Source organism: Pelodiscus sinensis, chromosome 12, assembly GCF_049634645.1.
Source record: "Pelodiscus sinensis isolate JC-2024 chromosome 12, ASM4963464v1, whole genome shotgun sequence".
Lineage (NCBI taxonomy): Eukaryota > Metazoa > Chordata > Testudines > Trionychidae > Pelodiscus > Pelodiscus sinensis.
The window spans coordinates 11579815-11605807 of NC_134722.1; the positions used below are offsets into that span (position 1 = coordinate 11579815).

Genomic DNA, 25993 nt, shown 5'->3' on the forward strand with positions numbered 1-25993 from the left:
CCTCAGGAGTTGGAGATAGCTATTGCCATAGATATCCACTCAGAGATGATCCAGGAAAAAATCCACAAGCGGGAGGACATTCAGACATCCATGATGCCAGCAAGAATAGCTCTGCCAGTAAAAGAGGCTAAGAGCCTACCAAAATCATCTGGCAGACTCCTGCATCCTTACCTACCAATTGCAAAGAGCAGATAGATGACATTATGTCCCCTCCCAGGGGTTTGAGCACTTATTTAACCCTCATGTTCCAGACCCTCTTTCAATGCCAGCAAGAAATGAAAAAGATAGACAAGGGCAGCAGGCTCAAACCCCCAAAAACACAGAGGAAGAGAATCTGGATGTATTTGGGAGGAACCATCATTCCATCTGCAGATAACAGCTTTATTCCATGGATGTAATGCAAACCAGCAAGACTTGCTGGGATCCTACAATTTCACTCTGTGGGATACTATTTTGAAGTTAAAAGAGCAGCTCCCAGATTACACGAATCAGGAGTTCCAGTCCTTAGTAGAGGAGGGCAATGTTGTTGCTAGAATGGGTCTCTAGGGAAGGCTTGATGCAACAGATTCTGCAGAGCACAGCATAGTCTCTGCTATCGTGAGGCAGCACTCATTCTGGTTATGATCCTCTAGCCTCTTTCCAGAGGTGCTAAAGGCAGTTCAGGACTTTTCCAAACTCAGAAAAAGATGGATTGGAGCCTACATTGTTTCAAAGACACAACCCTCAAATCGCTAGGCATTTATACCCCAGGAGTGAAGTGGCAAGATAATGGACATTTTTTATGTAAACAAGTAGGAGGAGGAGGAGCCCAGTCCTCACTATTCTCTTGGACTTCTGCATTGGCATCTCTAGACTTTGAAAAATGGCGCATCTCCTGGGAACTCAGAATATGCTGGCAGATTACATGAGCAGATTGCTTCTCCATCAACTGGTCCTTTGCCCAGACATAGTAACATCCATTTTCCAGCTCTGGGGAACTCTCCAAGTGGGAGACAAAAGGGACAAAACAATGAACTAATTCTGTGCCAAAGCAGGATACCGCCCAGGTTCACTGATCAACATTTTTCTACTGAATGCTTCTCCACCCATTCTTTTTCCCGCCAGAGTTCTGCACCAGGCCAATTGGGACAAGGCTAGTTTTACACTGATTGCCCTGGGTTGACCCCATCAATGCTGGTTTTCACAGTTCTTGGACCTCTCAGTCCCTTACTGTCACTCCCACTTCACACAGACCAAGTTTCACAGAATCACAGCCGCCTCTTCTACTTCAACCTTCAGGCTCTTCACTTGAAGGCTTCATGGCATCCCACAATATAAAAGCTACAGGTCAACAAATGAAATTAATAGGTAGCAGGTTTAACACCAACAAAAGGAAGTGTTTCTTCATGCAACAGTGTCAACCTGTAAAATTTGCCAGAGGATGTTATGAAGACCAGGACTTTAATAGGGTTCAAAAAAGAGCTCGATAAACTTATGGAGAATAGATCCATCAATGGCTATTAGCCAGGATGGGTAGGAATAGTGTCAGCAAATGTGGGATCACCTGATTCCCTGTTCTGCTCATTCCTGCTGGTGGCATCTAGCATTGGCCACTGTCGGAAGACAGGATATAGGCTAGATGGACCTTTGGTCCGTCCCAGTATGGCCATTCTTATGACGAACATTGGCAGAGAGATTCTGCTCCAGAGAAATGCGGGAAGTACCGCTGAATTGTGGAAAACCATCTTCAAGGACAACTTACCTGACTAAGTAAGAGTATTTCTACCTGGTTGAGGCTGAAAGGGGTCTCCTACATTCTTATTTCTTTTCAGCATGTGCTGGACTATCTTTTCTATCTGAAACACCAAAGATTAGTAGTTAGCTTCATTACGATACACCTAGCAGTTATATCAGCTTTTCACCCTTGTGTGAATAGTTGCTTCTTTTATTCCAACCTAATTTTGTATATTTTAAAAGGGTTTCCAGGCTGTTTTCATGTGTACAGTCCTATTCCAGTAGAGACTGAATTTAATCTTAACAACTGATGGGTCCAGCAGTTGAGTCCCTGGCGATCTGTTACACCTTTATTATAAGTGCTACTTTCATTAAGCCATTCCATTGGCCAGGAAAATAGGGGAGTTGAGGGTATTAGAATCAACTCCTTCATGTTTTTTTAAATAGGAAAAAAAAGTCTGCCTTTATAGTCAAGTGGCTACATCTAGATTATCATGATTTTCCACAAATGCTTTTAATAGAAAAGTTTTTCCGTTAAAAAAATTTGCGGAAAAGAGCATCTAGATTGGCATGGATGCTTTTCCGCAAAAGCACTTTTTGCGGAAAAGCGTCCCTGCCAATCTAGACGCGGCTTTGCGCAAGAAAGCTCCGATCGCCATTTTCGCCATCGGGGCTTTTTTGCGCAAAACAATACTGTGTTGTCTACACTGGCCCTCTTGTGCAAAAGCATTTGTGCAAGAGGGCTTTTGCCCGAACGGGAGCAGCATAGCATTTCCGCAAGAACACTGACAATCTTACATGAGATCGTCAGTATTCTTGTGGACATTCAAGCGGCCAGTGTAGACAGCTGGCAAGTTTGTTTGGGGGGGAGGGTTGGTTTTGCTTTTTAAATTAAATTGGTCTCCTCTTTCCATAACAGTCAGCTAATGTAGTTACTTACCTTCTTCCCAAAGCCTCATGGTAAAAAGGGAGAGGAGTCACTCCAAATGTTAGCTGTGAGAAGAGTGTTCACATTTAACTGGAACAGACTAAGCCTTTCAGGTCTTTTTTTCAGTTGCTTGTTGCATTTGCAGACAGAAAGAAGGGCTGCTTGGTTTCCGCACAAAGGACTGTTGTTATTGATATCCAGTTGTGTTCATCTAAGTTATCAGTTGGCTAATATGAAGCCTAAGGATAGAGTAGTGGGTCATCAACTAGATTCAGAGCAGCCTTTGTGACATTTGTGTCTCATGCATCCCATTAGAGCTCTGCAGAGTACCAATCTAGGCATATCATATCACACATTTGCCTCCCACTGTGCAGTCTCTCAACTTAAATTTGAATAAATGATCTTCCTGTCCCCGCTCAAGTAGATGCCAAATGCACCTCCATCTGCGACTGCTTGTGCATCACATGGAGTGGAACAGGCATGTGCAATCACACCAAGGAAAAAATGGTTACTATCCATTCCATAATATTTTTTCTCCTAGATGTGTTGTACATGCCCATTCCACAGCAAGGATCAGAGAAGGGTCTGCGGTGGCTTGGCCTTTTATGCCTGCACATTGTACAAGACACAATAGAAGATGTTTTGGACCTCCCGGGTGACTATTGCCAAGAGTAAAAATACTCTGACAACTGTGCACAGAAGCACAGACAACATCAGTGGAATTAGACAAGTGGAACTGTCGAACAAGAGAGTTACAGAAAAGCTAGTAACTTTTCCCTTGCAAGAGGACCTCAAGTAGCACCACTGGAATTGTTGTTTGCAAGACTGAAACAATGCAACTAGTTCTAGTGCTACTGCCTTGGGAGAGAAGAGTCAACTTGCAGCATGCAGTTTCTGCAACGAAGGTGAATGTAAAACAATGAGCACAGTGGAGCCAGGGCTGCTTTCATTAATAACAAACAAAAAAGACTAGATTCTCAGCGAAGCCAAGCAAAATAGGTCAAAAATTAAAGGTCCATTGATCTCAGAACAGTTGTTGCCTTTCTTAATATGCAGTCAAGTCATAATCCCTATGTTGTCAAAAGTAGGGATGTAAAATTTCGATTTGGCTAATCAAATAGTCGATTCAATTTGCATCAATTATTCCATTAGTCGATAAGGGCGTCTCCACCTTTGAAGTGTAGCAACAGTCCCAGGGCTATTGCTACACTTCTAAGGGGAAAGTGCTGCGGGTAGCATGGGGCCAGCGGGGGACTCAAGCAGTCCCCTTCTGGCCCTGTGCTCCTTAGGCATTTCAAAGCGGCAGCATCACATGGAGCCCGGGGTCAGCGGAGGAGTACGCAGGCTGCATGCGGCATTTCAAAATGGCAGCACCGCGTGGATTCTGGGGTCTGGCCCCAGGCTCCATGTGGTGTTGCTTCTTTGAAGCACCCCTTTCCTTTTCCCACTCCTTTGCTGCCTCTTTCTGATAGAAGCAGCAAGGTGGGGGGAGCGACTAACGTGTCGACAACCCTAGTTTTGAGGCTTAATGGGGTTTTTTACCCTTCATAATCGTTTCTTTTTCAACAGAGGTTGAAGAAAGTGGAATACCACATAGGACTGTCTTCCTTCAAACAGCAGCCATCATTTTTCATAGCACTTATATGTGTTACTCCACTGCTTTCCTGAGCAGAATGTTCTTTCCACCACCAATTTAGGCACAGTCATACAATAAAGACAAGACAAAAAACAGTTTGAAATTAACTTTACTCCAACATAAGTATTTACAAGTTTACTTAAGTTCTTCATTGGTGAAAAAAATTATAACACTGGCTTTTGTAGTGTTTCATGCATACTTTAGATGTTAACATGAAATAAATGCAAAAAAATAATCTTGGCACAGGGATTTTTTGCATGCATATACTAAACAATTTCACAACTATTAAGACAGTTCTTTGGGATTGCCATTATATAAAAACAAAAAATCCACTTGCTTCTGACTTTTATAATTTAATTGACTAAAATGGCAAAAGTCAAATGTTCAAACTACATACAGTGAAGGTGATAAAACAGACTGGTTATTTCAGACACTGATGACAAATGCTTCAGTATGCTTTGGGATAGACTCGTCCATGGAGTTTTGTACTTATCCTTTCCAAATAATTTTAAATTTACGCATTTAAGGCTAAAGTCTAAAAAATGGTTAAATATGAAAATAACGCTGGTTTGAAAAACATGGCTCAGAACCCACGTCTTCCATATGTGCTCTAGGAAAAATATGTAGGTTACTGTCAGCTCTGCAACCAAGTGAGTGCTTGAAGCATGTATCGGCAAAAATGCACAATCCAAAATGGAAGTCATTGTTTGAAACTGAAGAGTATCTTTTCACTAATCCACTTGATGTATTGTATTAGCAACTTATGAAGTCATCCAATGTTTCCCACCTTAAGACAGTATAAAGGATGATGTTTGGGACTGTATTAGTTAGAAGTGACACAGTGCATTTCTGACTTTTTAAGTAGCAGAAAACTCATTTGGGGATTTCCACTAACCCAGTTTTTAGAGAACTAGGAGAGTTACACACACAAAAAAACAGAACCTTTGCATCAACCTGACTGCAAATCAACATAAAGTTGAACAATCTGGCCCTTTGATTCTATTAATTGCATAGCAAAGAAATTTTAACAAGAGTATTCACTCTCACTGTAGACTGACAAATCCTCCCACTGATTTTTTTTTTGCCACTCAAACATGTAGACTTTAATTCACATCAACTAAAAGACACTTCTGAGGTTGAGAACTACTTAAATTCTTGCAAATGTACACCATGCATTAAAAAAGTACTAATATTCCTACCCTGCATCTTTGTACATTTACTGCCTAGTGTTTACAGAAAACGTTATGAATGGAAGCCAGTTTGCAGTAGGTTTGTTGAAACAAGCACAGCAACATTTTTAAACAAATCAAAATGACAGTATAATATGCTCACTTCAAAAATGACATTTTGGTGTAAGTTTATTTGGAAAACCTGAAGATAGCTGTCAAAAAAGAAAAAAAAAATCACCGAGCTTCCCCAAATTAGGTTAAAGCAAAGGAAACTGTAGAAAATTACTCTGCACAACTTTCATGATAGAAGATAATTTAAACATAATTTGGTGTTGTAATTTCCCACTACTTAGTCCTTTTTTAAATATGACTTATATTGACTCAATGAAGGATAGCCTTATCACAATGGTGCTTCATTCAAGTACATTCTACACCCATAATTTTGTATAGATAACCTTTTAATTTAAAATCCCAATCCTTCCAACACTTATGCACTTAAAGTTAAAGTGAGCAGCACCACCGAAATAAACTGTTATTCATATGCTTAATTTTAAGAATATACCAAAACATTGGCAAGACTAGTGCCTGTAGTAGCAGAAAACAGCAACTCTGTTCATTTAGAAGCATGTGCTATTACCTGTTATGCTAATTCAGAGTAATGACAGGTATTAATCTGAATGCACACATGATTAACAGAAAAACTTAGACTCTTAAAGGCATGGCATGAGTAGTTGGAGATAAAATTTTCAAGGAAGTCTGAAAAATTGGGGAAAAATCTGATGTGTATCTGGAATGGTTTAAAGCTTCAAGTTCAGCAAGACCAGTCATGGTTTAAGACGCTTACTCTCATCTGAATAAGAATGTTTTATGCTGCTTTAGGATTTCAGATAATATGGAAGGGAAGTGTGGCAAGACACCAGCTAATTCACTTTGCGTACAAAAGTTAGATTTGTTATCTTATTATTGCCAATTTCTGTCAGGCTCAGGAAACTAAATTTCCCTACAATTGAAACAAAGTGTTTTTTTCAGGCTAATCAAGTAATAGCTTAAGTAAGTATTTACAAGTGTATACATAGAAATGGATGCTTCATAGTATAAACAAATATGCCTCCCCTCTTATGAGAGCTTAATGTAAACTTTTACTATAGTGATGTCGATAAATGCAAGGCAACTCTTTGTTAAGCTTAAACTATCTAATTTTTTAGCAGTCATTGTGATAATATTGTGCTGTGTACAAGGAAAGGGACTCGTGCCCTGAATTTATTAGGTCTCTTTTGTATTAATGAAAGAAAGTGCAATGTATGCAAATTACATGTGTCAATATTCTTTCAGAAGCTGAAGCTAGGTTTTTGTTTTTAAGTTGATGTATGCATATGCTCACAACCAAATAGCCATATTTGTACATATTACCAGCATGCCACTTCCCTGTTCAGGTGCATGTAAAATACTCTATTTTAGTCTCTAAAGCTAGAAGTGTCCACAGTAGCTTTACTCCTCCATTTAAGTGTTCTGTCCTTGGTATCTGTCTCAGTGAATCTGCATGCCATGAGAGTTATGCAGATGTATCCAAGGGAAAATACAGACTATTCTCTGGACTGCTTTTACTCTCCTTTGACAAACTGGATGCTTTAGACAGACAAGGTAACATGCAATTTTATTTTTCTTAGAAGGCTGTTAAGCAGATCAACTTAACTCACACTTGAAGGCATAGTAAAATGATTGTGACAGAACAGGGGAAAATTCAGCTATGACAAAGTATTACACAGTTTTCCGAAGGTCAGATCCAAAAGCCCACTGACAGCAATGGCTTTGGATCAGACTCTACAGTGTTTTAGTGGTTTCCATTTTCCTTTGAAGGATCAGGTAGTGCGTATTGCCAGTGGCAAAATACTGGATTTGATTAACCTGATGGCTGATCCATAATGGAAAATCCCACATTCAAGTTTTTCCCACACAAACAGGTCATGATTAGGGGGCCAGTGAGAACCCGTGAGAGTCTGGAATGGAAGTGGAGTTCAGAGTGGTCTAAAACACACATAAGAAAGATCCTATAGTTGCAAGGATGAGAAATTGTGATAAAGCAGGGAATGAAAGCACATAGTGCAAGTATGAGTACATAAAGGCATGGGTGGAGAGGCTATGTGGAATGACAGGCTACTTTGGGTGTGAAAGAAAAAAGTCTCCTTTTATTCACTAGCTAGCACTACAAGCCAACAAAAAGGTAATGGAACATCTAAGTTATTGGTAAAAATAGTGGGAAAGAATCCTGTCTAAAATCAAGTTTGCAGACTGACACTTCAAGTAGTGCAAATTTTGGAAGGGCAATGCCAGAAAAATTGAAATAAAGAAAAAAAGTTTGGAAGCATTAATGTTTATCTAAAGATTTCTACTCAAGTTTTAATGCATTTAGTCAGTTCATAGCATACATAATAAGGCCAAATTTGGTTGCATGGCCTCTCCCTTATCTATTAGAAATGTTAATTAGCAAATCCAGAACTAAGATATCTTAATGCTGTGGAATCTATTCCTTTAGTGTAAGGAATTTTCCAGACTCATTTTCATAATTCCAATGAAAACAGTTTTCTATAATCAGAATGAACAGAACACATTTGTTTAGACCCAAAGTTACCTACAGTCTAAAGTGACCCATGTATCTCAAAATAAGATATATTTACTGTTCAATTGTTTTCATGCTACTGGATTTTATTTAACAATTTCAAATCGTTATAATAGCACACTCATTTAAGGTATCATCCAAATAACAAAATGTTAATCCTGTGGGGGTTGGCAGAAGTGGGCCAAATTCAGGCCTGGAATTTCATACTCTATAACTGCATATTTTAGAGAAATGAATACCATGATACTATCTAATAAGACAACTGTGAACAGGAACCAGCAGTGTAAATGCACTTTTATTTGAAAAAAATGCTGCTGGTGTGTCAAACACTGATAACAGGGAATGCACAATTCACTCCTTTGCAAAGAGTTGTAGGCTTAAACCAAAGAAAGGCGAACCTGCAGGTCTGCATCATGTGACTATCGGGTGGCTAGCTATTTTACTTGGGTGGCTAATAGTGAGGAACTTACATGCCGTGATTTTACTGTCTGAACGCATCATAGAAATTGATTCCCATTCTAGAGTTTTGGGCTTCTGAACCAAAGTCTGTGCACTAAGAAATGCATTATCTGGTTCTATAGGAAGCCAGTGAGAAAGTACTCTTAAAACCAAAACATAAACATTGCTATAAATAGCAATGGATAGGATGGCTTCATGCAGCCATATTTCATCCATGTCTCATAAGAATTGGGAAGGTGAGAAGGAATCCAGTCATACCAGATCTTCAGGGAATCAGAATTACGTGCAAGTAATTTTCCCTTCTCTCAGTATATCAAGTTGACTGGGTTCCTGCGTCTAGAGACCAACGAACCTGAGGGGGTGGTTCCATAAAGCAGAAAGCCAATTCACCAAAGATCACAGAGAACAAGAACCGCAAAAGGCAGTTTTGTACAGTCAGGATTATGGAGACTTTTGGGATATTCCCCCATTTAAGAATGTCAGGAAGATATTAAATAGGGGACCAACAGCACGGACAAGGATTTGCTTTTGCACTACACAATTTCAGGATACAGATGCCCACAAGATCAGCCTGTTGGCTTGATAATAGTACATTTAATTAAGCAGGAAATGCCAAAAGCTTCTGTCTCCCAGTTTATGCTAAAAGAGAAGACTGATTTGACAAAGGAATATTTTTGCAACCTTCAGAGCACACAGCATAGTCCCTCATAGCAAAGACAAGAAACAATCACCATTTTGCACTGGGAGCTGTGCCCAGAAAGCAAGGGCTATAGATCACTTCCATCAGATCTCCCAAACCTTCTCAGAGATGTGTGACTGTTTAGCATCAATATATATACCCAATACCACCTCCTGTGCAAAACTGAAAGTAAGATCTTGGGTCCTTACTATTACTGGTGAACAAAATGTGATAAGGAGTTGCTTTGGGAGCTGCACATGATCCGTGAAAATGACCAACTACGGATATACTTGAAGGGATATGCTAAGAGCTTAATCCAGCCCTTCCCTTTCTGATGTAGCCAGAATGGTTATTCCTTAAGTCAGTAAAGTAACTGAAGACACATCAGCTGAGTAAGAGGCAACATTACATCTAGGAGAAGAAAGTTTGAGACAGAAGCCAATATTCTAGAGCTCAGTAATGTCCCTAGATTCATAAACATGACCCAAAGCTACCAAAGAACAGACCAGAGACTACAGTAGGCTCAGGTAGTTAACATGCATCCCAAATATAAGTAGAACAGGGGGCTATGTAAAGGTAGACATCAACTGGACAGCACAGGGCGCTGCTAAATTTGACTTCATGGAATTTGAATGCACTGGTGAACACAGTTAAGAGAGAGCAGCTCAGGTTTCATCATCTGTCTACATGCATTATGTATTTTGTTCTTCCTTGGCCCATGGATATCATGTCTTGTGGTACATCCAATGACTAGCACCAGAATACTATTGGAAAAAAAATCAGAATTCAAGTTTCACTACGGCACAAGGTGGTACTGCCACCTTCTGGAAAATACTCTCCGTTAGATCATCATGTCTTACGTTTCTCTCAGCACTGCAGTATTCCAGGCCTCTGGACAATTCAGGCTAGGTGCTTTAGGGAAAGGCATAAACATTATTTTCTCTAAGGACCCCGTTCTGACAGATAGATGGGCAAACCTCTCCAACAAGTAATACTTATAAATGGAAATGGCTCCATGATACACCAATGTCTAGGTATCTGACTTCCTCAACAGCATGAATGAGGAGTATAATGTCCAATGCTCCAAGATATCTAGAGGCAATGCCTTTCTGATTGACACACAACAGCAGTGCTCTAAAATGTAATGCTCAAAAAAGGAATCAACTATGAAATCCTAACCCTGAAAGTGGGCTACAGAGGCACAGAAACTGATGTGTCTGGGACACCAAGTATGCAATCCATCCACTGCACATCACACTAAGCCATCCAGGTCCCACCAACATTTTGGTGTACCGTAACAAATGATCATGCTGAAAGTGGGATTGGGTAAAAGTGGTCCGAAATGCTCTGAGGCAAAGCAATTCAAATCACCAGCATGAAGAACTCTCCCAAAGAGAAGGCTCTGTAATGTGCCAAGCCACCCGTACCCCAAACTTACTTCCTCAACACTAGTTCACTCACAGCACATCAGCCTAGTGCATCATGGCATAGCTGGGCAAAGCACCTGTACATCATAAAAATTACTCTACAGCATTGGTTCTCGATATGTTAAGGAGCTTTGTATACAAACAGGCCAATGCTCCAAGTCCCTCAAAGATACCGACTAGTATCAGAAATATGCCACGCCTCTGTTTTGAGCCGCCACCATGTAGCACTGACCGACGATATTGGAAATAGCAACAACGAGCGAGCTCTAGGGCTCCAAGATGTGCCTGTATTGGGAGAGCTCTGATGTGATCCAAGATTATCTGCTAATGCATTAAGCTTTAATGGTGCAGCAAGCCCTAATAGATCAATGATGCTGTCAGTGCCATGCAAGTTCACTGTACTCTGATGAAATCTTAATGCAATCTAGGCTCCAACATTACAAATTCCGTTGAGGTGTAGAGTTCTAACACCCCACAGATCTTGCTAGTGTTGAGGTATTCTGACCCCAGTGCGGTGCTCCAAACAGGAATGAAACCACAGCCATCTGAATCCTGAAATCGTCACCACCACTTAAGCTGCATCAGACCAACTGTGCTTTGAGTTTCCTACTAACACAGATAGGGAGGATTGCGCCTTTTACATGCTAATCTTCTCAGACTGGAGACAAGAAAGCATGGAATCCAAATATTTCTAGATGGCACGTACAGGTGCTCCAAGGCACAGTTGCAACCAAGCCTTCCAGACTGACATTCATGGCAGAACTGGATGCTCCTAAAATAAAGTTACAAGAAAATACAGAATAAGTAACACCTAAAACGCCAAAAAGATAAGAAAAAAAGAGTAATGCAAGACTGAAGACTGGCTCACACAGCAGAAATTCACAACAGAATAACTGCCTTTCCATTGGGACATATGACTGTTGTAACTGACCACTAGGAGAAGAGAGTAGATGAAGGAAATCTCAACGCTTTCTGGAGTGTAATCAGCTTTAAACAGGTAACTGCTGACGAGGAATGCCTTGCAGCCAAGCCAGGGGCTGCTGAGCCCACTGTGCAGAGGAACAATGTACCTGCTGCTATACAGGGAAATCAGCAGTCTAAAACACTCTGACCTTTGGGAGTTCTACTTCGACTTGTTGAGGAATACAATTTCAGGTAGTAATCTGATCAAAAGAATATCTGAAAATTCAATCATAACAAGTCTAACAGCTCTAAGGTCTTTGGTAAGGTTGGTAGTTCTAGTATTACAAATATACTGTTCCTCAAATTAGCAAATAACTTACGATTGTTGCACTGTAATTCACATACCCTGAAGATTTCTTCTTAACCTTCAATCAAATAAATATTCTAATATTGAGAATTTCCTTAATTTGTTTCTTGCAATTCAGAGTTAGGAACACAAATCCCTCTTTGAAAAGTCCAAAAATACTTTAGATTTGCATGCTGTTTTATTACAGTACATGCAGCCATGTTACTGCATGGCAACTTTAAGAGTTAAGTATCTCAAAAATTCATTTTATGCCCCCTTAACATCAACACTAATTACACCAATTCAGAGAGAAGTAAAAACAAATTTCACTATTCACACTAGTTGCACTTTATATACGCAATCAGAAAATGTGTGTTACAGGCTATTTTTTGGGACAAATGCTTGGAAATTACACCTGCTAAGAAACTCTTCAATATTCTTTGTGTAGGACTAGTAAACCTTGACATGATTATAAACTTGTCAAATCTAAGTTTTCAAAAATAGAAAACAGTTTATGCCAATGAAGATGAGGGGTATATGCCACTTTTGATCCAAGATTATAAAAGCCTAGGTTTGAGTCAGAAGTATACAGGCATACGCAAACACCTGAACTGAGGTTCCAGGGACATGCTGACAGTTTTGAGACACAGATCAACCAACAATGGTAGGCACCATGAGAACATTCACTTTAAAAGTTACATTAACAGGTTACAAATATGTACACATTTATGCACACAGTGAACAGCTGAAGTACCTTATGCACGAAAAGGTTTTTTTTAGACCAATGCATGTGGACAGCTACATTCAAATGTAGGTAGCTTGGTCAGTCCTTTCTCCCCTTCCACACCCTAATAACTTAGTTTCAAACCACAAGGAAAACAATTTTATTAAGTATCCCTCAATGGCTTGTTCCAAACTTTTGACAAACCAAGGAACACAATTCTGCACATGTCTGTGTTTCTACTGAACTGAACTGTGACTCCATTGTATTCCAGGCCAAGTCAGCCATCAGAAAGTCATCCATAGCTGTCTGTGTCTCATTGCTGGTAAGGAATAGGCTTCCCAGGGTCTCAAAACAGCTATCCATAGTCTGTGTTTCAGCACTGTTCAGCTGGACTTTATTTTCTATATTTTGACTAGGTATATTTTTAGCAGCAGAGTGTAATTCTGTCTGGGTCTCGGTATCTGATGAGTCAGTGCTCATGGAGAAGCTAGACTGCTTCAGAATACTTCCCAAAGGCAAGTGGGTGCTACTGTCTAAGAAAGAATTTAGGTCTGTCTGTGTCTGGGTATCAAACATTTCCAAACCTAAGAAGTTAGAATTTCCTTTGCAGCTATAGGACTGAGTGGCACTGTCTGAAAAAAATAAATCAGTCTGGGTTTCAATGTCCAGCGATTCCAAGACTGGCTCCGAATTCAGATTACCAAGTTCACTCTCCTCAGTTTGAGTTTGAATATTGGAGGCTGAAAAGAACTCTTCAATGTCAAAGTCTATTGCTGTGCTCTGTGTTGGGCCAGATGGCAGGTGTGTGTCAGCACCAGAGCCTGTGTCAGACAGAAGACCTCGATTATCCAATGTCTGGCCAGTCATGTTACCTGAGAAGATGTTTTCCAGGTCACTTAGTAAGTCCATTGTCTGGGTTTGATTATCGGTCATATTTTGCTGAGGGAGTACATTAGTCTGTGTATTGAAGTTGATAATGGGTTCAGATTTCAGTGTTTCCTGACTCAGGGTCTTGCAGTTACTTCTTTGTAGCAAGCTTTGATCCATGTTTGTAGCCATTAAATTGTTTTCTGGGAGCCCAATCTGGGTTGAAACATTGTAAGCTGAATGAACATCGCCAAAAATGTCACTGCACATTACAGCCTGATCCATTTGTACTCTCCCATCAACAGAGTTCTGTGTTCTATTGGTTTGAGTCTCTCTAGAAACACCACATGACTGGAAACAAGCCTGAACAAAAGCATCAGTCTGGGCAGCAATGGAGGAAGTCAGTTTAGAACTGGGCAACAGTGTCTGAGTCTGAACACTGATTGGTAGTGAAACCTGTGAACTGAATGTTAGGTCTGTCTGAGAGCAAGAAGATACCGAAGAATCAGGAGTCCAGGCTGCAGCTGGCCCAAAGTTCTGTGAAATGTAAGACAAATCAGTTTGTACATTTATTGAAGAGATTTTATTCTTGTGACACACACTCTCCAGCTCTTGTTCTGTATTGTTTGATGTTGCCTTATCCAAGTTGACTTGGACACTGGTGCCAATCGGCTCAACATCACCAGAATTTGCCATTTTTGAAACAGGCACTGTGTCTTTAAATACAAGTGCTTCAGCCTCCAGTGCTGGTATCAGAATTCCAATAGACTGAGGTAATAAGTGAACAGTACTCACAACAGAGCCTTGATTGTCAACAGTCACTACAACAGGTTTGACAGAGGAATTAGTTGCTGACACAAAAACAGGCAAGTGAGCAAACTGCATTACTGGAAGTTTAACCAAAGCCACTTTAGGCTTTGGCAAAAGCATCTTCGGTGTACACTTTGGCTGTGAGAGAGTTTGCTTACTGATATTAGAACTGCAAGAGCCTTCAAAGGGGGCCATTAGTTTAATCTCTGATGATTCCAGTTCCCGAGTGCAAGTACTACTGGTGCGTCGTGCATTGATGAATGCTTCACTCGTTTTCTCTGCCAACTGCCGATGGGAAACTTCAGTGCACATTTTCCTTTTCTTACTAGGTGGATCCCTGTAAACATGATACATTAAGAATTTCTCTCACAGTTTAGAGAACAACAACAAAATCATCCCTCCCAACTCTTTCAATCATAGCACTAGACCTGGTACGGGTGGAGGTGTGACTTGCTAAAAAGAACAACTAATCATGACGCTGAGCTTTTTTCCACTTTCAGGAGAGAAAGAGGAAAACTTTTTTTTTTTTAAACCAAAAATGAGTACAAGTTGGACCTTCCTGATCCAGCACCCTTGGGATCTGACCCATCCCAATTGAGGGGGTTTGCCGGACCAGGGGAAGTCCCTCCCCTTCTGGCCCATGCTAAAACACTGTCTCCCTCCGCTCCACGCTAGGGCTCCAGCCTGCCCCACTGCTGCCTGGCCAGCCATTGCTCCCTGGGTTGGAGCTCACCAGGCTCCAACAGGCTCTGCTGCTGCCAGGGCTGGAGCTCCACAGATGGGGCTGCGCAGCCAGGGCCAGAGCTGCGCAGTTGCTGCTGGCACCCTGCTACTGCCGAGCTGCCACCCTGCTACTGCCTAACTGCTGGGGCCACATCCACCCACTGTGGCACCTGTTCCTCCTCCCAGGGCTCCCAGCTGAGTTGCCAGCCCCCCCTGCTGCACACTTGACCTGTGGCCAGATCTCCTTATACCTGGACTAAGTGGTCCAGGATCATCTGTGGTCCTGCCGGATCACAGATGTTGCTGGACCAGAGAGTCCCAGTTAAGGGAGGTACAACCTGTACTATAATCTCTTAGCATTTCGGATTACGGTGTTTAAGAAAATGTTCAAAGTTTTAAAAGTTGGTCATTAGTCTTATTAAAAAAATAGAGCCTACGTTTTCTAATCCTTGCATATAAGAATGCACCAGCATTACAATCAAGCAGCATTCTATAAAACAAGATATAGTAAGACTCAGTTAATAGATTGCTTCATGCATGCACACTATTAGGAATAATTTATACATGGCAATTTATTTATACTTCCAGTCGTACTGTCTTACTAATGAACACAGCTGACATGCACAGGTCTGTGTAAGTGTTAAGAGTACAAATATTTAATTAACATTGCTACAGAATTACTTCAGGCTACAGAATTACACTGGATGTGCACCTTCGCAGTTCAAGAGCATTCCCTTTCTACTTTCACAGGACTGCAGAAAGCTCAGTTCCAACAAGAAATCACCAAACACAATACTTGTCACCAGCAAAAAGAAGACCACAGCTTGTGGCATTTCTTGTGATAGATATTAGAAGCCTGATCTTACTTATTACTAGACACTCAATCTCACTGCCATCAACAAAGCTAGAACTACTGTAAGCAATGGAAGAAAGAAACAGCCAATGCATTAGTGTTAGTGGGAGTTAACTGCATATAGGCAGAAAACAGGTTCATCACACATCAACAGAAAGGAACTCATTACAAGGCACACATAGGAAGATGCCATAATATAAAATAGGTCACTTAACAATAGCTTCACTGTTACCTATGCTCTGCAGGGACCTCATGGCCAGTTCTGTAAACATGAGATAGTAATGCTGTCCTGCTGGCATAAGGGCATCCACAAGTACACTGGAAAGTCTTGCCACAGTCTTCTATGTGTCGTTTCAAGTCCCACTCTGTGCCATACGAGTTGCTACATTTATCACATTTGTGCTTCTTTTCAGCATGCATTTTCATAAAGTGCTAAAATTCACAATGAAAGTTAGACAAATTAGCTATACAAAAGAACTGGCTAATTGATCATTTATTTACAAGACAGATAGTGTGCTAGCACATGCAGAATAATTTAGGAGATATGCTAATCTTGGAAAAGAGGGAGAAAACTATCCTTAATCAGAAAGTTTGAAGAGTCCAATAGAAATATTTAGGCATTTCTCTGAAAAAAAAAGTTTTAAACAGTTTCTTGCACTGCTCGAGGCACAAACTACACTATTCTAGAGCCACAAGAACAACAGAACAAAAAGACAAGTCTAGTTTCTCTGTCCCAGTTGAGTGAGGAAAGAGCAAAAAATAAACAATGAAAAGTTGCTTACATTAGTTTTTATAATTAATTAGTTATTTGTACAAAACCAGTAGTTTATATATGATTTTACACTGTCATTGAACTTTCTGATTCTCATTGTTTTATGCAGGAGTAAGTCTTCATACAATGCTTTCTAGAGAATTAACTTATTATCTCATACATCTGGTCATTGATTTTACATCATCAACTCCCACATCTTGTAGCTACAGGTTACCAACTGCCACTTAATACTAAAACCACTGAAAGATTTGCCATTGACTTCACTGGGCACAGGATCAAGCCCACAGTGCCTCTCATTCAAAGAACTTGCTGCTTTATTATTAAATAATCAAAATTTGCATCCTGAAAGTCTCTCTCTCTCAAAAAACAAAACAAAAACACCCCCCCCCCCAAAAAAAACCACACTAAAACAAAGGAGAGGCTGAGGGGTCCAAAGTTACCAGAGAAAATAAACAGAACCAATTATGTATGGCACTGAACTCTAGGCACTAGACAACATCACTGCTCTGCTGAATCCCACAGCTAACTGATACTGAAGAGGAGTCACAAATGTTAGGAGTAGAGTTTTCAACAGAATTTAATACTTTTCATAAAGAATGTGACAATGCAATTTTCTTAAAAAGAGATAATCCTGATTAATATTCACTAGAAAGTCAATTGTGTAAAGAAGTGAACTCTTGAGAAAACAGGGCATAGCCTTAATTCTTACCCATTTAAAATGAGTGATAATTTTAAACTAGTTTATTGCCCTTAAAGTCATACTGCTGACTTTTTTTTATAAATGGACATTTATATAAATTTGCCATCTGCACATAAACTGGAGTTTCTCCACACTTGCTCTGCAACGCAAATTTACACAATGGGATATCTGACACGTGCTTTTGGATATAGGAAGGCATATGCACTTGAAGATTTAACCCATGTTGTCCCCACATTTCTGTTTAGTACTTTTCTTTGAGGAAGACTGTAAAAAAATACCTGTTTTACAAGCGAAAATTGGGAAAACGGTCTGTTTGGTCCTCTGGGGCAGCCTTCAATAGGACAGCAGTAGAATTTCTGTGTAGTTTTCAAACCCTTCCTTATTGATGCATTTATTTTTCCATCCTGAAAAAGTACATTTTTATTAAAAGCTAGCAAATGGGTCTGCTTTTAATAGTATTCAGAATACTTTGTCCAACATTTAATTTACCTGCTTTGACATTCAAGATGAAAGCTCTTTGCTATGTAAACTGACAGATAAACATTTGAGCTGTATAATTTGTTCAGTTACAGTTTTGTAACTTTACCAGACCTGCCACTGCTTAACTTTTTAGAGTCATAAACAAATAGGACTACAGTTCCAGCCTCTACATTGCATTGCACTAAATATTTATAATTTTCCCAAACAATGTGGTTTTAATTTTCAGCACTGCATTATGTTTAGCATTTCCAACCACTAGGTTTCTATTTTACAATTTACATTTGCCTGCAACAATCATACTGCTCATCCCCCCTCTGTTCTAAAATCTGATTTGTCTATTTTATATGTGTTCACTTTTTTTGATTGTATCTTTTTGGTATATATGGTCATGCCAATTTTCTTCCACAAATTGATCTGAGGAAGTGGGTTTGGCCCACGAAAGCTCATCACCTAATAAACCATCTTGTTAGTCTTTCAAGTGCTGCATAGTCCTGTCTTTTGTATCAGCAAGACCAGACTAACACGACTACATCTCTATTACTACTTCCATCAAAGTTGCTGAAACCAACATAATAAAATAACTAGAGTTCCATGTCCCACTTTCACTCTGTGTGTATGCACACTAGACGCTCATAGTAATAGATTACAGAACCAGAATACCCTGCCTCTGGAAGAGACTTCTCCCTCTCCAAGGAAGATTCTCTTATTTTCAAATCATATTATTCTACTTCCCATAGATTTCAGCCACCTGTGCCTGAATCCTTAGCAAGTAACCTGCTATTATCCTTATGAAGGAAATTTGGGCTAAAATACTCAGCTGCACTAGAGCAAAACATAGTGCTGCTAGGAAGCACAAAGACAAAAACAGCACGGCTGTGTCTACATTGGCACCCTTTTCCGGAAAAGGGATGCTAATGAGACAAGTCGGAATTGCAAATGTCGCGGGGGATTTAAATATCCCCCGCGGCATTTGCATGAACATGGCTGCCACTTTTTTCCGGCTCTGGGCAGGAATAAGGGGTCTTCCGGAAAAGGCTTTATTTTCCCGAAAGATCCCGTCTAGACTGGCGCTTTTTTCCAGCAAAGCCCCGAGCCGGAAAAAAGTGGCAGCCATGTTCATGCAAATGCCGCGGGGGATATTTAAATCCCCCGCGGCATTTGCAATTCCGACTTGTCTCATTAGCATCCCTTTTCCGGAAAAGGGTGCCAATGTAGACACAGCCGACCTCTTTTGTCTCTCCAGATCTTGGAACTGGCTGGAGAGCCAAAGTCCAGGCACTACAATCACAAAGATCTCTCTCTGACACCAACTTCTTCAGTGTGAAATTAGACTTTGACTTGACTGGATCTGAAGCCTCTTGTACCAGGGGCAGACGGTTAATCTGATGCTGGATCCAGGGGACACATCACATTCTGCTTGAATACACCCTTCTTACCAGAGACCTCAGAATCCTGACAGACATTTTGGTTATATCCAGAGAACCGTAGACAAAAATAAAAGCCTACCAGTACAGCAGTGAAAGCTACTTAATGCTAAACCTGGTTAATTAAATATAATGCAACACCAGAAGTGGAGTTTAAAAATCTCCAAGAAATCATCTTGGGAACAGAAAGAAGGTCACTACACCCGACCACAGACACAACATGAGGTAGTATGGGACTGCACAACATTTTTATAACTTCTGCTTCAAACATCTCAAGTGAGAACAGTAGGGTGTTTGTTCATGCAGCTCCAAAAAGCATTGTTTTCCAGAAAGTTCCTGTAGCATGGTGGGAGGCAAATCCCACAAACAGAAATAAACAGATGCTGCATTAATGAGCTCATTTATATTCAAAGATAGGTTGTGTGTTCACTGAATGCAACATAATCAAAGCTATCAAGCTTGTCAAGCAACTTCTATTTCCTAAGCATTCAAACACAGTTTCTGGTAAAAGAAATTTTATTGCAAGTTAGTTGTACCAATTCCACAAATCCATACAATGAAGTTCAAAGAATCTAATGAATGAGATGTCAACTGTCTCATTTACCAAGAAGAGAACTGATGGATTCTTGAACTGTGTCAAATAACTGTTTTAGGGAGTTTGGGCATAAAGCATTTACTGTCACCTCTTTTCCATTGACACCAGAAAGTATCAAAATAAACTATAGTCAGAAAAAAATAAAAGCCACTAAGTTCCAAGACTGTTATCTTGTTACACCACAGTCCATCACCACCATGTTACTAAGGGTCAGATGTATTTATTTTGTAAAGGTATATTAAGTGCCTAAAGAAGCAGATAATTGCTTAGCAGAACTCTCAAAAGTGCCTAGACACTTTGCTATCACTAACTTTTGATACTTCCACTCTGTGAACATCTGCCTTTTTAGGCACTTATTTAGCCATTTGGCACTAATTGCTAAAAGGGTTTAGTAAGAGAGGAGCACTGTAAAACAGTGCTGAATATGGAAGACGCATCTCTACATAAATTGGTAAAAAGTTTCCATAGTGGGAACTATCTGCATGAAGCTCCAAAGTATTTTTCATTCAGTCATGACCAGATATAGATGCTAATGGCAGTTTATTTCCAAAAATCTAATCTTCATAGTAGGGTTGTAAAAGAGTAGTTGAATAGTCATTTACCAGATAAGCCTGGGCTTATTGGGTAGTCGAATCGACTACTCACAGTTTCCCCCACTGTCTCTATGGTGGGGTGCAGGAGAGGCAGAGGCGCAGCGCAGAATTCAATACGAGCCGGGACTGAAGCAGTCCTCACTTGTGCTGAGTCCCAGACCTACTCCTGCTGCAGCTCTGCAGTTTAAATGTAGCAGGAGCCAAGCTGGCTGCCCACCTGGCTCCTGCTACATTTAAACTATAGGGCCACAGTGGCCCCTTATCAACTAATCATGTAGTCATTTACACGATTAGTAATTTACTCAATACTTAACATCCTTACTTTGAAGACACGCAGCCACTTAGTGTTCGAGTGCTAGCCGGAGTTATTACCAAGTGGAACAGTCGAGTACAAGGACCCTGACGAGTGTACATGGCACTATGCTAATAGTACTGAGAGCTGTTATAGCAATTTATGTGGGGGAAAGCATTGTATTCCTTCTCATAGCAAACTTGTAACCGAACAGTTAAATACTGCAGTAACTGGTTCAAAGTGACAGCCTACATGGGTCCAGGAGCACTGTGGTGCATCTAGACTGGCAAGATTTTGCGCAAAAGCACCTGCTTTTGCGCAAAAACTTGCCAGCTGTCTACACTGGCTGCTTGAATTTGCGCAAGAGCACTGACTTTGTAATGTACAAAATCAGTGCTTCTTGCGCAAATACTTTCATGCTCCCGCTCAGGGATAAGCCCACTTGCGCAAGAGGGCCAGTGTAGACAGGCACCTTAATTTTTTGCGCAAGAAAGCCTGATGGCTAAAACGGCCATCGGAGCTTTCTTGCGCAAAAGTGCGTCTAGATTGGCATGGATGCTTTTGTGCAAAAGCACTTTTTGAACAAAGCATCCTTGCCAATCTAGACACTCTTTTGCGGAAATACTTTTAACGGAAAAACTTTTCTGTTAAAAGTATTTCTGCAAAATCATGCCAGTCTAGTTACAGCCTGTGTGCGCCTCAGAGCGCAAACCTAGAATGTTCAGAAGAATCATGTCTGCTGGAACTGTACATAAACCCTACATAACCCTTGTGCCCCCCACCGAAGCTGATGCCATTCAAATCTTTCCTAACTGGGTTTGAGCCGAGATCGACATAGGCCAACTTAACGAATAACAAACAAATCTAACGGCATATTTCGTGGAGAAAATAGGAGGTTTTGGTCCCTGGGAACTATTATGTTTGTATTCTGTAGCACAATATGGCCTACGCCTCCCAAGTGCCATAGTAATATAAATATTTAATAAAATGATGAAAGATCTTTACAGAGTTAAAATCCCAAACCACTCTTAACAGTACCCATTTTCACATCAATTTTTATATAAAAGTTACCATGCACAAATACTACATAGACTAAACACTAAGTATGCATATACTGTTAAACAAGTTTACATATTTCACACTGAAAGGCATTTTACTCAAGAATTGTTACTAGAAAATGCATCACTCTCCCCACTGTAATAGAATACACAAGATACATTAATCTAGAACAGCCTACCAACTAGGAAAGTTAAACAACAGTTAATTGAACAGTTGATTAACCTCATGAATTCTTATCAGTCAATTATTCTATCGTCCCCAGGAAACCGCTGCTGGAGGGGAGGAGTCTGAGTTCCCTGAGCTGGTAGCTGAAACTGAGCCGGGCTACCTGTCCACCTGGCTCCTACTACACATTAAATGCAGAACCACAGCGGGGAGAGGGAGGGTAAGTCCAAGAGCAAGCCAGGACTGAGCTGGGCTGCTGGCCAGCCTGCTAAAAAATTTACTGGTAAGGGGTGGGGGGAAAATGCATGTAGTCTGTAGAATTAACCTATAAGATTTTTCTTATGGGTTAATTGACTATACTATTACATCCCTACTATCAACACCTATATAAATCTTTATTGTACCCTTTGAACAACAGTGGCTTTAGAAACAATTGGATAGCATTCTTTAGAAACACATTAAGTTAACTATCCCTTGAAGAGGGCCTCAAAACAGGAAATAGGAGCTCTCCATTTAGACTCTGAATTAAATCAGAAGGCAAGAAGGACCAAGATGCAGTGCTGGACTAATGATAGTCGATGCTCAGGCTCAAACTTGGGATCAGGTTGGGAGCTGGTGTCATTATGTAGACCTGGTATGAAGGATTAGGGCTGTGGGTACCAGAGATGGCAGTCAATACCAGGACCAAGTGGATCTAGCTCAGGTACAGACTCACAGAGTTTGGTGCTTGGAAACAATGGTCTTCGGTGCATATCAAGAGAGCTGATTGCATGGGTGCTCTGGGTCTGGAGCATCAAAGAAAAAATAGTGGGTAGTCAGCACCCAACAGTAGCCCCACTAATGAGCTCCTTTTCCTCCTCCCCCCAGCACCTTGCATTCACTGGTAGGCCCTCCCAATCAGTACTTTCCCCTCCCTCCCAGCACCTGCTGCAATCAGTTGTTCAGCTACATGCCAGAGGCACTGGGAGGGAGGGAATGGAGTAGGGGTGGGTAGAGAGCAGAGATGGGGCCTTTGGGGGAGTGGGGGCAGGACCTGGAGCAAAGAAAGGGTCAAGAACCCCCCAAAAAAGTCAGCTGGAACTGTACACAAACCTCTGAATAGCTAGGCATGGTGCATGCTCAGGACTAAGATCCCAAGGAAGTAAGGAATAAGAGCAAACAGGAAGGAATATCTGGATCTACACTTGCTTACATCAGGGATAGCGGTGGGCTTGAGTGTGAAAATATGGAAAGATGGAGGTTGATTCCATGGCCTTGCCCAGGTACATGCTAAAGGCCACAGTGGTTTTTTTGTACTTGTGGGAGGAAGTTTTAATATATTTTGGATCAAGTGAGTGGATTTGGGGAACAGAGGGTGGGGTGAGGAGGGACTGGTTAGTCTTGTTCAGGTGCATGCTCAGGAAGGGGCAAAATATGGGGTTCAGCACCTGGACCTGGAGGATTTTACCCAGAATCATGCTCAGGGTAAGAAGGGTTTTGGTATCTGGACCCGGTCAGGTTTGCTTAGGTGCTGGGGGGTAGAGAACATGGGCCTGGTATGCCTCATTCAGGTACATGATCAATGTAGGGGAAGTTTGGTTAGAGATGTAATAGTACAGTTGATTAACAGATAAGCATAAGATTATAGATTAATGCTACAGACTACACACATTCCTCTCCCTGCCAGTACATTTTTTTAACAGTCCTGGCTTGTGATGGGTCCAGGACCTACCCCCCACTGTAACTCTACATTTAAAGTGTATTAGGAGCCAGGTGAGCAGCCAGCCAGGCTCAATTCCAGCTCATTCAAGTTCTGGGACCTCAGGCAAGCAGCTGGTCCATGAGGGGAACTGGCTTTAAACTGGCTCACCTTGTGGAACAGCTATCACCAGAACCCCATGCTGCTGCCAGCATCATCCCTGGGAATTATAGAATAGTCAAGTAACCAATAACAATTCACAAGGTTAATTGACTATTCAATTAACTACTATTTAACATCAGCTGATTTCTGGATCCACTAGACTTTGTTCAGGTAGTTGTGGGGGGGAAGGGAAGAACATGAGTGTTTAGGTACCTAGACCTGCCGGGCTTGCAGAGGGGTCAATGCCTGAATCATCTGACCCTTGCACAGGGCTACGGTGCATGTGTACGGCATGACGGATTCAGTACGTGGAACTGGTGGGCCTTAGTCAGGTATACACTGAAAGCAGGGGAGAATCAGTACATGGATCAGATGAATCATGCCAAAGTATGTGCTCAGGGCAGGGGCGGGTCAGAACACAGATGCAGTGGGACAGAGGGGGTTGATACCCAGCCTCCTGAGCCTTGCTTAGGTGCATGCTCAGGGAAGGATGTACCCAGACCCAGAGGGCCAGAGAGAATCAGCACCTAGAGTCTGTGGGCTGTGTCCAGAGAGGGCAGGGGAAAGTGGGTATTCTGAGCCAGGGAGCTATCCCCAGGGATGGCCCAACCTGGAAACAGCCATGCCTATGGTCACACTCAGGGGAGGTCATGGAAGGGTGGGAAGCCAGACCTAAGGGTCAGGAGAGAGTCGGTACCCAGAGTAGGAGGCGCACACAAGCCAGGAGAGGGGAAAGCCCATACTCAAAATCTGAGAGGGGGGGGTGTTACCCAGGGAGACCAGAAAAGGCCCGGTACCCGGACCCGCGGGGCCATTCCCAGCAGCAGACTCAGTGGGCGACAGGAGGGTGGGCACCTGGAGCAAAGGGGGGCGTGCCCGGGAGGGGGGAATACGGAGCGTGGAGAAGGGGCGAGCCCGGGGAGGGCGGGTACCCGGAGCGATGGGGCCAGCGCAGGGGAGGTGGGTACCCGGGGCCCGGGGGAGGTCGGTACCTGGACCCGGTGGGCCTTGCTCAGGTGCATGCTGAGGGCCGGGCTGTTGGGCAGGACCTTGCCGCAGCCGGGCACCGTGCACAGAATATTGGTCCGCACGGCCCGGGACAGCTCCGTCACCGACGGGCGCACGAGCTCCCGGGGGACAGCGCGCTCCCCCTCAGGGGCCGAAGCTCGGGGCCCCCCCGGCCGCGCTCCGCCCCGCGCGGGCTGCGTCGCAGCAGCACCTGGCGCCGCCATGTTGTTTTCGGCCGCTCACCCACCAACCAACCAGCCTAACTGCAGCACTTCCGGGTTGGGGACGGCCGCAGCCTATCGCCAGTCACCGTGTGGTTTGAATATTCATAAGGGGCGCGACGGGGCCCCTCAGGCCTGGCCCCGCCCACCGATGCCCCTTCGCTCCGCCCGGCCTTGGCCAGTGTAGTCATGGCCTCGTTCCCGAGTAACCGGCCCTCTTCTCGCGAGCAGGGAAAGGGGCGGGAGCGTCAGGGAAGCCGTTGGGCCCAGCCGTGATTGGAGGGAGGGTCGGAGGCTCTAAGCAGGCTCCCTGCCCTTGTGGCCCCCCCCAGCATCGCGGGGCTGAAGGGCGAGGCCTGGTCACGCATCCCCGTAAGGCCGTGGGCTGGCAGGGGCAAGCAGCGTGAGAACGAGGGATCCAGTTGTTATTGGGGCGCAGAAGCCAGCACACCATGAAGGCGATGGGCAGTACAGTCCGGGGAATGAACGAACGGGGGAGCATCAGCCTCTATGCCAGTCATCTTTCACTTCTGCCTACTGTGCATCCCAGACAGCTGCCATTGTCTTTGCTGTACAGCGGTGGAAGTGATGTGGGGGAGAAGAGGAAATGGGAGTGCAGTGGGGGAGGAGGCGAGCACAGACAATAAGATGGGATAGGGCACAGGGAAGAGAATAGAGGAATGGGGTAGGAGGAAGGCTATGTAGAAGTATGGAATGGAGCAGAGATGCACCCCACAATTTGGAAACGTGGTAAATAGGAGGCAGAAAGCAAGAGGTGGTGAGAGAGATGTGACCCTGCCTTTTCCTACCCTGCATTGTCTCCAGCTTGTGAAAAGATGATTGCTCATGCTGGGCATGAAAACGTGTAATTACTGCTCTGATAAAAACCCATCATATTACTGCAAAATGTCATGCTTATTTTGAGCAAACAATGTCCAAGACAGGGAAGTTCTTTTCCTCCTCGGGTCTCTGGCTATTTCCTTGGGTGTG

General features: G+C 42.4%; 1 protein-coding gene across 2 annotated transcripts; it reads right to left on the minus strand.

Moving 5' to 3' along the window:
- Positions 1–4368: 4368 nt before the first annotated feature.
- ATMIN (ATM interactor) lies at positions 4369–25179 on the minus strand. Of its 2 annotated transcripts, XM_075940002.1 has the most exons (5): positions 24767–24905; positions 22650–22719; positions 17605–17730; positions 16087–16286; positions 4369–14615 (listed from the first exon to the last, which is right to left on the minus strand). In XM_075940002.1, exons 2-5 carry the CDS (start codon positions 22704–22706, stop codon positions 12776–12778), a joined length of 2223 nt encoding a protein of 740 aa, XP_075796117.1. In that variant the 5' UTR covers positions 22707–22719; positions 24767–24905; the 3' UTR covers positions 4369–12775. The 2 variants fall into 2 exon arrangements, with proteins under 2 accessions (XP_075796117.1, XP_006122744.3); XM_006122682.3 differs by lacking the exon at positions 22650–22719 and having other exon boundaries at positions 24767–25179.
- Positions 25180–25993: the final 814 nt, after the last annotated feature.

Excerpts from the sequence above, each read along its gene's own strand:
- ATMIN (XM_006122682.3), bottom strand. The coding sequence starts at position 25,006 with ATGGCGGCGCCAGGTGCTGCTGCGACGCAGCCCGCGCGGGGCGGAGCG. Across the intron at positions 17,731-24,766 it reads GCAAGGCCCACCGGGTCCAG|GATGGAAAAATAAATGCATC; the intron begins GTACCGACCTCC and ends GTACTTTTTCAG. Across the intron at positions 16,287-17,604 it reads AATTTTCGCTTGTAAAACAG|CACTTTATGAAAATGCATGC; the intron begins GTATTTTTTTAC and ends TGTGAATTTTAG.